Here is a 12,615-nt window from a genome sequence, read left to right as displayed (position 1 = left end):
CAGGAGGGAAAAGGACAGCCAATAGAGCCTCCCCTGCTACACCTCCAACAGTGTCAGGTGTGGAGAAGGGGACTTAAAAGGAGGAGACCTACCCAGTTGGGGGCTCACCAGGAAGGAGAGCGGAGCTCTGCTACTGCCTCATTGAGGGTAGGCTGGCTCCAATAGTAGCACATGTGGTATTATAGCATTGCACAGCAACAGTTAAAGTATTAGGTCTCAGTCCTGCAGTCCCTTAACATGTAAACACTAATTAACTTAAATGGGAACTCCATGTATGAAATGATTGTAAGATAAAACCGATATATACCATATTATGAATGTATATAAATAGTAATATGCAAATGATGGAAAATATGAATAGATCTAATTATTTGATATTATGTCCAAAAGAGGGTCAGAAACCCACCAGACACTGGCACCTTTAAAAAAAAAGTTTTTAAAATTATTACTTCAAAAAAAGGAAAGAAAAACAAACCATAAATATGTATATTTATACAGGCTCAAGTCCTGCCCACTTAAAATTCACCTAGTAATGTTTGTTTATTGGATTCAGATGTTTTAATCTCCTCTAAAGATAGACATATGTATTAAAAATATTAGTAGATCACTAATATACAATGCCAGCTAGTTTCTTTCTGTTTTTTTTTAAAGGAAAAAATTGACAGTCTGATGTTTGAAATTTTGCTAATTTAGATGTAGGACTTTTCATAAGGATATTTCCTATGCATTTCTTAGTGTGGATTCAAATTATTTTATACTTAAAAAATTAAATATAATTTCACAGTGTAACACAAGAGGAAATAATTATGATACATGCTGTGAATTTGTATGAAGATTAGTACCTTTGAACAACTACAAACTCTTTGTGTTATTGAGTCATACTAGGAAATGCCTAATAATGTGTATTGAGAGCATATCATCTATCATACTTCACTTATAGCATATAAAACACAGTAATCCATCTGCTATTTTAAATGTGAATGAACAAAACTAGATTTATATTTTTCTCACTGAATACAGTAATTCTTCTGTGTTACATCATCACATCACATCCTTATGTTCCCTGCACATATCTCAACCGGGAATGAGGAGAATTAACAAAAAGAAGCATTTTTCACACTGATTATTAGAAGTGGTTAGCTGGCTATTGAGATGTGATAGTTTTCTGAGAAAGGTCCAGGCTTTGAAATATATTTTGCCCAGAAAGTTAAATTTTCATCAGATTGGAAAAATGTCTCTGCTCATTAACAAGTAACACAAGAAAGGTCATACATTTAAAAAAACAAAAGCAAAAAAGAGGAAGCAGATTTTCCAGTGGTTAGATCTGTGAATTTAAAAATTCCTCTTAAAAAAGTGCATTCAAGTAATTTTAGCAAAATCCTGCAATTACTTTTTATTACTATTTTTAGTAACATCACACATTTTCTTCCCAGAAATGTATAGAGAATATAAGAAAAGGTACATTCATTCTACTTTTACTTTTGTAAAATGTAGTAATTTAGATATCCTTGTTTGAATAAGCATAATTTAGCCTTAAACACATACCCGTCCACATCCTGCAAAGTTTTTAGTGCCTCTTCTAACATAATATGCTCATCGCAACTGAATGTTGCGGGACTTTGTCTGGGAAGGAGGAAGAAAAGGGATTGTAGGTCTTGAGCCATGGGGGAACCAGAAGTGTCTGGTTTAGATGGGGACACTGAACCACCAGGCACACCAGCTGGGGGGAAAAGGGGATTTATATCCAGTGCCACACAAATTGTACCCTCTTTCTTCATGAACCAGCAGCGCCCTCTCTCCCACCCATGGGATCAAAGTAGGACCAAGTATTTTATGATCTACAGTGAACACTGTGCTAGTTGCCTTTTTCCTTTAGGAGCTGGGAAGGAATTTTCCCCTCACTACCATACTGGCCCAGGTGCTGAGGATTGTTTCGCCTTCCCCACAGCAGTTCAGGGACCCGTTGAGTTAGGTAAGGAATTTAGGTCAAGATGTCACAAATTAGGCAAGTGTCCAGTGCAGGTACTCATTTTATGGGGTGGCAAAGAAGGGAGGAGGTCTGGTTTCCTAGGGAAGCTAGAAAAGGGATTTGGGATTCTTAATGTCTAGCACAGTGGGGAGACAGCCCTCTTTTTCCAGACCCTCTGACCCTCATGACCAGCAATGGGATAGGACCAGGTTGGGAAGGGAAAGGGCTGATGGTAGCCCTCCCAAATAGATGGAAATGATTAAGAAAAAAATGGTGACCAGCGCTGTACAATTTACTGCTGGGTGATCCCAGATAAATTAATAAAGGTGCAGCCTTATTTCAACACATCCATTGAATCTTGTCTTTGTTCCTGTGTGTGTCTGGGACAATGGGAATTGAGGTTTTGCAGACTCCGGGATCACACTCTCTTTGCAGATAATTAAATAAGTTTCAGTCATGGAAAATAATAGTTCATGTAAAGCACTGATTGTCTATTATATTTAACAATTTTTTTCTCATTCCATACCTGTCTCTTACATGTACCTGCTCATTTTATTATAATGGTAATACAAACAGCTTTGGCCTATTCGAATGACCTTCTGGGCATGCTGCAAAAGCTATTTGTTTGATAGGGTTTTGCAGGAAGGATAAAGTTATGTTATGAGATAAGATATGAGAATGAGAAGTTTTCCTGTAGTATTTCTTTTTATTGCTGATTAGCTGCGATACACTGTTATCTCTCTTTGATTACTTAAGGCTGCTGGCTGGCAGAATTAATTTATATATTAATATTTATGCTGCTGAGTAGTTCTTACTGTAATTCTAATTATTAGAATGAACAGAACTTCTGTACGGTAATTCTTTCTTTTTAAATATTCAATTTAAAGAAATAACAAATAAATTAGAATATGCATATATTTGAAACAACATTTTGGAGATGATTTTTTGAAAATATAAGAATTAAATATGTTATTCTTGTAATTAATGGGTATGAAATGTAAATGTGATATTAACAGCTGTGTGTCTTATATTTACTAGCAAATAAAATAAAGAAAATAATGCGCAAAAATGCTTTAAATCAGTACTTTTAAGACTGTATTGCAGATTTCCTCACAGGCATTCCACCACACAATATAACAGCTATCCTAAGGGTCAAATTCTGTTCTCAGAACCTTGTGCCAGAAGTCACATTGAAATAATACACAGAAAGCATATACACATTGCTACCACAATGCCAATAATAATAATACCCAATCAGTGAAGCGCATAATTTGGCCATTATACAATTGCAATCTACAATCTCATATGTTATTTGTACTGTTTAAGTGTCAAGAGGCCTCATCAGGTACCTGGGTCCCATTGTGATAAACCCTGGATGCACACATAATGAACACATGGTTCCTGGACCAAAAAGCTAAATAGGAAAATATTGTTTTTTGCTATTCTTGTTTCTTTTATAAGAAGAATGTATCTATCACAGAGTTACTATAAAAGCTGGTTTTGCTCTTAGACAAATTGAATGATTAGGTTTACCAATAAAGGATCAACTCTTACAGTTTTTACTAAGGAAAATATCCTGAATAAAGGCTGAGGATTTGGCCTGAGGGATTAGTACTTTTGATTGAATGCATAGTAAGTGGGAAATCATATACAATTTACAGTTTTCACTGAGTCCCTATGAAAGAAAGACCTTCATATATACAATCATATCCATTCCAGTCACGTTACTATCACACTTGATGACATTATGGAGACAGACCTCCACAGAACTTAATTTCAGTATAGTGATAATACTGATAAATTATCATTGCTATAATAAACAGACTCTGGGGGCCTTCGTGGATCAAAATGTAGATATCCAGTTAAGGCTGATGCCAGGCTGGGAACAAGATGAAAAAACTCACATTTTCAAAATATGTGGTAGGCCCAAATTTTAATTTACACAACTGTAAAGATTAAAGAAAATGCATTGTAAAATGTTTGGATACTTCTGTAATTCAAAAAAATACACTGACTTAAGAAAATAAAAAAATAAAAATTGGCAAATTATTTTTCTGCTTGGACAAAAATATAGACTCAAGGGATGTAATTCTGTCCCAATTGATTTCAATAGGACCAGCATTTCACCATTGATATTTAGATTAAAAACTAGATACTTTTCGTAAAGACTTGTATGTGCACATCAACAGTTTTTTTTTACAGCTATGTAAATATATTTGGATACAATAAACTATTACTGCTTTAGAGCCATTAGGGTCAGTCTGCTAAACAACCTATACTTTTAATAATAGTTCACTAACACTAACTAAATCTGCCATTTAAAAATTCCATAAAAATCGACATCCACTGATTCTGAAGAAGGCAAAATATTTCCATGAATAAAGGATCTTCATTTGCTTACAGTCATAACTAGTGAGCCAATCCTTTAAGTACTTATTTGCGTGAAAGATCATAATGGCTCTTGGGCTATGTGATTCTACTAGGGAATTTCAGAAGAACATAAAACTTGTTAAAACAAGAAGTAAGTTATAGACAAAACAATAGATGTAAGTAACGATATGTTTGTGACAGAAAGTTATTAAGAAATCCTGAGTTACAAAGCGCAGGGTTGACACACTGAACCAGATCCTTGGGACACAGGACTTTGCTCTTCATCCTTAGGTAGTCTGCTGGTGTGTCTGAGAAAAATGAGTTTGCATATATACAGCAACGTTTGGGCACAACAGGCTGAGTTAAGGAAACATCATTTATTGAATATAACTTTAAATTTTCCTACAATAGTTGGTTTGTCACAATCTTACTGTTACTTAAATATAGGATTATAGTGTGTTAATAATAATCAGAAATAGTGTGAATACTGTATTTGTTATCAGAACACAAAGATGGTGTTAAATAATTTTAAGTTATACCAATCATGGCTGGAAAACATAGTTGTATCCATGTACTTACTGGAGATGTATGTATTTGATTTATTCTTAACTGGTTTTCCAAATCTTGTACCTTATTTTTCAGTTCTATATTTTCAGTTTCTAGTTCTTGAATCTACAAAACAAACAGTCATTGTAACAGATACTGGGAGACTCATCCTCTGACGTATCTAATTTTAGCTATAAATCATGAATAACATTTTTATTTCTTCATTTATTTGAGATCTGCTATTCTTAACAGTATACTACAAACTAATTACCAAAAAACTAGTAATTGGGTTTAATAATTGATCCAAATGCCTCATTTTATTTGAGAATGAAATAAATTTCTTAGCACTTGTGAATTTTCAGGATGATGGAGAGATGCACACTGTTTTTTTCATAAATGCACTATAATTTCATAGATTATTGTCCTCTTTTTTAGTGTTTCTGGAGTCTCTTAATAATCTTCTGTCCTTAGTATAGTATTGAAACTTATGCTCCAGCATACTTCACAAAAATTTGTAAAAAATTACCGTAGTATATAATTTTCATGAAGAGAAGCAACAAATATGTATGACTTACTCTTTTCTGTAACCCTGCAATCTGTTTTCTTGTTTCAACATCTTTTCCTCCAGATTCCAGAAATTTCCTGTAAGCCAGGTCAAATGCTTGACCAATTGTTAAAGTTATCTCTTCAGCCTTTATACAAGTAAAATATTGGAATTAGCACATTAAGAGTTTCTTATACAGTATTTTTCATTTCACAGGAGCACAAAACATATTACATAATTAGGGTCCTACCAATTTCACGGCCGTGAAAAATTTGTCACAGACTGTGAAATAAGCTCTTCCCTGTGAAATCTGATCTCCCCCTTGCTGCAAGTCCTGGCTGGGCTGGGAGAGGACTTATCCTTCCCCTGCATGGCTGTTCTCGCTTTCAGGGGGAGATCAGAGCCACCTTGGAGTGCCTCCCCCTGCTGCAGGAAGCTCCAGCACCGGAGGTTCCTGCAGCAGGAGGAGACTTGTGGAGGTGTATTCCCCTGCTCCTGGAAGCACCCTAGCTCTTATCTGTGAGTCCCTGCTGGGCTGGGGAGAGACAGGACTTGTCCTTCCCTTGCATGGCAGCTCTGAGGAGAGAGTGGGGGGGAGATTAGACCTACTTCCGGGTACCTTTTGTGTTGGGACCCCCACGGTTACAACACTGTGACATTTCAGAAGTAAAGGGCTGAAAACATGAAATTGACCAATTTAAAATCTCTCTGTCCATTAAATTGATCAACATGGATCCTGAATTTGGTAGGGTCCTATACATAATATGTAATACATAATACATAATAATACATAATATACAGTATACCTAGGTATTGCTTCACCCACCACTGAAATGAATTCAGCTTTGAAAAGAAACATGGCAGCCAGGAAGATAACTGAAGAATAATTGATGCAAATAAACTACAGGGGAAACTGCTGTAGACAGAATGCGATTATCTATGTTGCAGTGTACATTATGCTACTTGTAAATTATGCTACTTTAATATCTATAAACAATGTGCTTGGGTCTGTTTTTGTTGCATTTTCATCTCTTGAAAGTGGCTGATGGCTGTAACTTTCTTTTGTTAATGAAATATTTTTATTGAATTCAATTTTTTCTTTCATTGTTTTTAGTTAGGTTTCAAAAGTCTATATTATAAAAATAGGGTATTGATTTCCATAAGGTCGATATATCTATATATCATATGTCTGTGCTTAAGTATTGAAGACCACAAGTGCCAAACCAAACCAAATCTGTGGACGTCTATGCAAATAAAATAGTTTCTCTCTTCATATTTGAGAACTCCATACATAATGTTTCAATTCCTTTTACATAGGAAAGATTTTACTTTGGATAACTTTTGCAGGGGCAAAAACCCAACAATACAATACATTCATTAACTGTTCATATTTTTGGAAACTTGGTTAATCCCAGTAATCACCATTACATGGTCATCATTTGTTCAGTTTTCTCCTTTGTACTTAGAACAGGAAAAACTGTGGCATATATGTGGTCTGTTTGTTGGAAAACAGATTTTTTTCTGACAACCGCTGTAACAACTGGATTTATGTCAACCGGATTAGACTATTGGTTTTCTTTGTCATTGAAAAGCAAAGAAAAAATGGGAAAATATCAAGGCAAGACTGAGATTTTAATTTTGAAAGCAAGTAGAGACTTACCCTTTGATAACTTTCTGTAATACCAAGTGCCTGATACAGGTTTAATCATTTTATCTGCTGCAAATTAACACAACAAAGTGACAGTTGCTCAGAATTACCATTACCAATCAGCTGCATTTTGACTATTTTAGAGAACAGACCTATATTTACCACTAATTAAATAATGGTAAACTGGCATGTGGGAACATGCAATGCTGGCACTATGGGCACTTTCCAGGAAATGTGTGTAGATTGGAAGGGAAGGCACCAACTTGAATGAGCTTCTTTGGATGCTGAAGGAACTAACGGACTGGAAAGAGGGAGGGGGCAAAACTCACTTCGGGGACCACAGGGGTAGACAGAAGTGTCAGAGAAAGAACAATAGTGAATGAGATGGGAAAGATACGGTCAGGAATCAGGGCCTGCAGCAGAGCCAGTCTCCAGGCAATTTAACGAGTGCAGCTAGCTTGTAGTAGGCTGTCTGATTGGCTACACTGCCGGACTGGTGGGAAGAGAGTCAGCAGATTAGCTCTTGAGCCCAGCAGCAGCAACAGTTTGGTAGCTGCTCAAAACATTCACCCATGGCTGTCATAGCTCCTGCGTTTGCTTGTTCCCAGCCTTGCTCTCATCTTGTTCCTAACCACCAGGCCTGACCCCTATTCCAGTTGCTAGGCACGACTGCCATGTCCCAACTTATGACAGTTTGAGCAGCCAAAAAAATCAGGGAACTAGAACTCATATGGTGAGCATGGATCCTACAAAGGCCAATACCTCTCTAATGGAAATAATGGGAGCCCTACCGATCTTGCAGGCCCAGGTTACCACTCTGAAGGCATAGAACACAATCCTGCAAGCTCAGGCCATGCTTTCAGCTCCAACCCCCACTCCTCATGCGCCCAAACTCCCTCTGCCTGAAAAGTTCAATGACAATCAACACATTTCATGGGCTCCTAAATCAGTGTTGGCTCCTATTTCAGCGACACCCACAGTCGTACCCCACTGACCAAGCCCAAGTGGGACTGATTATCAGCCTGTTTACCTGGGAGGCCCTGGCTTAGGCATCTCTGCTCCTGGAAAAATCAAGCCCACTTCTGGGCCACTTTAAGGACTTTATTTGTGCGATGGTGGTGATTTTCAATTACCCAAGTCAGGAGCATACAGCTGAAGCCGCACATGCAGCTTTGCAGCAGGGAGGCTGGCCAGCTGCTAAATGTGCAGCAGAGTTCCGATGCTTGGTAGGAGACACCTAGTGGAATGAGACTATGTAGTGTTATCATTTCTGGCTCTGCCTAAATGGCAATATTAAAGATGAACTGGCACAGGTGGAATCGCCATCCTGCCTTACTCAACCTAGTCATCAAAATCGATGAATGCCACCGAGAAAAAAAGATGGTCCTCCTGGCTCCTGCCAGCCCCGCTGGCTCCAGCCCCATTCCCCCATCACCAGTCCCTTCTCCATTGCCTGAACCCATGCAAGTCAATCAGGTTCAGCCCTGCCTCTCTGACACAAAGAAGAATCGACACTGGGCATCGGACCTATGGGGTTCAGCGCTGGGTTGGCGTCTTTCCCCTCACCCCAGCAGTCCACGCCTATTCTCATCCACCAGTACCTGGATGATGGCCAATCAGCAACCAACACATCTTCAATTCCCTTTCCAGTTCTGGCACCCTGTGATGCCTGACACCAACCTAGAGTAGCTGGTGGATTCAGTGCCTCAGGCAGTTTCATGGATCTGGAATTTGCCCAAGCACACAATATCTCCATCCAGCACAAGGATTCCCCCAAGTTAGTGATGCCCACAGAGCTCTCATTTCTTTTGTCATGACCAGATAGCTCCCTTAGAGTTAACTACCCCTTGAGGCTACCCGAGAAGTCCTCCAGTTTGAACTAATTCATTCACTGCATTCATCAGTTGACGATGGCATCCTCTGGCTCATCTCCCATGACTTGTACATCTGCTGGCACTCAGGCATGGTGTGCTTTGAGCTACCATTTTTCCAATAGTCCTGTTTCCTGAGAGCTAACTGGAGATCAGAAACCTTTTGTGGCTTACTTGGTCCTCCAAAGAATTCAGAGACATGAAAATAGGATGCAAAGGCGACCCCAACAATCACCATGACCACACTCAAAAGATTCATGGATTCCTGTTAAATAGCAACACTATGTCGATGTGTTCAGCAAAAAGAAAGCCAACGGCCTCCTGTCCCCTCGGCCTCCAATCAGCTTCTAGCCGAGAGCAGAGGTTCCCATCAGGTACATTTTCTTCCTCTCTGAACTTGAACTATAGGTATTTCGGAGCTATCTTGAGTAAAACCTACAAAAGAGGTTCATTTGCCCTACCATACCCCCAGCAGGAATCCCAGCCTTCTTTGTGGTGAAGAAAGATGGTTCCTTCCAGCCTTGTGTGGACTACTGGGCTCTGAACAAGATTACACTCTGAAACTGGTACCTCTTACCACTTATAAGTGAGCTGTTTGAAAGGTGAACCTTCATGGACCTTATAACCTGGTAAGGATCTAGCAAGGAGATGAATAGAAGATCATGCTGTTTGGGTGCCCCAGCGATCTTCCAGAATTTAATAAATGACATATTAGGGATATGCTGGACCAGTTTGTCATCATTTACCTGGATGAGATCCTCATTCTCTCTGAAAGTCAGGGCTCCACAATCATCATGTGCGCATTGTCTTGGAGAGACTCCGCCAAACCACCTATGCATGAAGCTTGAGAAAAGCTTGATAAGATCACAGTGATATATCTTTTCACCTGAGGGATACACTGGGAACTCACATAAAGTACCTGGTAGACTGGGAAAACTACAGTCTGGAGTAGTGGTCTTGGGAATGGGCAGAGAACATGCACACTCTGGACCTATTGCAAGTGTTCCATCAGAAGTACCTGGAGAAACTGGGCCTGGTTAGGCGGCAACCTCAAGTGTGGGTATAGTCAGGTATCAGGCCCTGCAGAAGAGCCAGTCTCCAGGCAACCTAACAAGTGCAGCTGGCCTGTAGTAGGCTGTCTTATTGGCTAAACCACCTGATTGGGAAGTCAGAAGACCAGCTCTTAAGCTCAGCTGCAGCAGCAGTTCAGCAGCTGCTCAAAGTATTTGCCCACAGCTGTGATAACTCCTGTGCCTATTTGTTCCCAACCTTGCTCCCATCTTGTTTCAGTCCTGCTCCTGCCTTTGATGGTGGACTCAGCCTTTCCTCTGCCTTTTCCCACTCCAGTTCTGACTCTTGAATCCAATTGTTGACATCTGACTCTGGCTCTGACCTCTGCTCTGAGCTTGGGTGCCTTTTCCTGGCTATTGGCTCCTGTACCAACCACAAGGCACAGCTGCTCATATTCCCGTCGCTGAAAGGTACCAGCATAAAGAGATTATCGGAAGGGGAGAAGAAATGCACCTGCGATCGAGAAGTGATCTGCGTTTATTGCTGCCCTTCCTAAAAGAAGAGAGAAAGGAAGACAGACAAGAAGATAGAAGCGAACAGAAATGTACAGTGAGTATACACATTGTTACTGTATTGACACTGAACTATTGCAGATGAATGACAAGATCACCAAACCCACTCTATAAGCAGTATGGCAAAAGTTTATATAACTGTATCTAATGCTATAGAGGAAAAAAGATGTAATTTTTGTCAAAGTCAAGAGTTTTTTTATATTCTTCTAAATGAGGCATGACGTAACAGAGATCCCGAGCAACTGTGAATATTAAACATCCCTTGTCATTTTTCATATGAATGGGTGCATTAGTGCCAATGTCCTAGTTAAATACCGTTAGGCAATTATTTTCTGCCTATGTAAACTCCTACTGTTTCAGCTGGACAGAGTATTCTTCACTTCCTGTCCTAAACTATTCTTGAATGTAACTGTACATTGTCGAACACTTGCCATGTTGCACCCCAGAAGTGACTGCATTTCAGTGGTGTGTGAAATGATTCTTCTAGTGGTGTATCAGCACATGGGTGACCCAGCAGAGTGGAGGATGCCTACTGTGCAAATCCCATATGGATATGTATGTGTACTGCACAACAGTCCATGTGGCTACTTCACATAGTGACCGGCAGTAACCTCCACATGGCAGCTTTGCAAACATTCCAGAGCCTGGAGGGAAAGGGATCCTCTCCCCATCTTGTGTATAAGCCTGGTGGTTGGCCCAGGTAGTGAGGCTGGGTACTGGGAAGAAGATTTGCCTCAAGAAAGAACATTGTGACCAGAGGTGAAAAAGTATTAACAAAACGTTTAATTTAAATCTGTAATAAACACAAGTACAATTTTAAAGACATCTTGACATGAAACAATACATCAAGCTGACCCTATATAAGGGGCTGCCCGTCTGCTCGTTTTATCCTCTTCCTAGTACTAATTTCAAAACACGCCATTTGAGACCCCCAAATCACTGTAAAACATCTGACATACTTACACACTTTTCACTGTCAAAGACATAGCACAAGTGTTTATTTGACTCAGAATCTTTGCATATGAAGGTAAATATCCTCTTGTCAGTTTTATCATCAGCACAAAATGATATCCTATGAAGCTGGCAATTGTGCTGGACTTCCTGCAAATGACAATAGAACGATCACATTTGATGAGTTAATGTTTTAGTATTTTATTCAAAAAATTAATACTCTACGCACCTGGATGTTATAGTAACATGATGTTTACTTTATTGTGACAAATGTATTGTGACCTTTCCCTCTTTTTAGGAAATGATATTGCATCATTCAATGTGCATGTAGTTACAAGGGAAGGCCCCTGCCCTGCAATGAACTTTGCTCATATGGACCTGTGCACCTGTGTGGAACTCATTGCAGGACAGCTACCTAATTTTATCAATTAAACCTCTATTGTAGTTTGAAGAATTCAAAATTTGTTTAAACTGTTAGTGATCATTCTAGCTAATACTGAGTGCATCTGAGGGCTGGTCTTCACTACTGCAACAGGGATTGATTTAGTAGGTGTAGTGAAGACTTGCAAACTCGATGGCAGAGTGCTCTCTGGTTGACCTTGGTATTCCAGCTCTCCGAGAAGAGTAAGGGAAGTCGACCAGAGAATGCCTCCTGTCGACACAGTGAAGTGAAGACACCGGGGTAAGTCAACATAAGATACGGTGACTCCAGCTACGTTATTCACGCAGCTGGAGTGGCGTAACTTAGGTCGACTTACCCCCTAGTGAAGACAAGCCCTCAATCTCTTAAGAAGCAAACCTTAAAAAGCAGAATCTGCAAGACAAAAAAGGCTTACAAAGGAGAATGGATAAAGACATCTGGAATTATTTAGCCCTGAGAGAAGTAACTAAGCATTTAGATTAGATAAAGGTGGTTGTAAAATTGGGTATTGGAAAACAGCAATAAAATTCGTTAATGGTCTAGATGGTTATTAATTTTTATTTCTAGTGTAAAAGTGGTGAATCAAAACCAGAATCTTAAACCTATAACTGAAGAGGGGAAAATAAAACATACTAGTAACTATCAGAAGAGACAAGACAAAAGAACAAGAGTGTACAAATGTGCCTAAGAAACATCAGTGTAGAACTTTTAG

The 12,615-nt window shown here is 39.2% G+C and overlaps 1 protein-coding gene across 16 annotated transcripts in view; it reads right to left on the bottom strand.

The window, feature by feature from the left end:
- Positions 1-12,615, bottom strand: part of GULP1 (GULP PTB domain containing engulfment adaptor 1) — a 287,093-nt gene that overhangs the window by 42,500 nt on the left and 231,978 nt on the right. For all 16 annotated transcript variants that reach the window (XM_048869679.2, XM_048869678.2, XM_048869672.2 and 13 more), the window contains 3 exons: positions 11,495-11,632; positions 5,461-5,577; positions 4,919-5,011 (listed from right to left, as the gene is read on the bottom strand). In XM_048869679.2, coding sequence (XP_048725636.1) covers positions 4,919-5,011; positions 5,461-5,577; positions 11,495-11,632 — 348 coding nt within the window. The remainder of the gene's footprint in view (positions 1-4,918; positions 5,012-5,460; positions 5,578-11,494; positions 11,633-12,615) is intronic.

This window comes from Caretta caretta, chromosome 11, assembly GCF_965140235.1.
Source record: "Caretta caretta isolate rCarCar2 chromosome 11, rCarCar1.hap1, whole genome shotgun sequence".
In the NCBI taxonomy this organism is placed as follows: domain Eukaryota; kingdom Metazoa; phylum Chordata; order Testudines; family Cheloniidae; genus Caretta; species Caretta caretta.
This window is presented reverse-complemented; position numbering and strand designations above follow the sequence as displayed.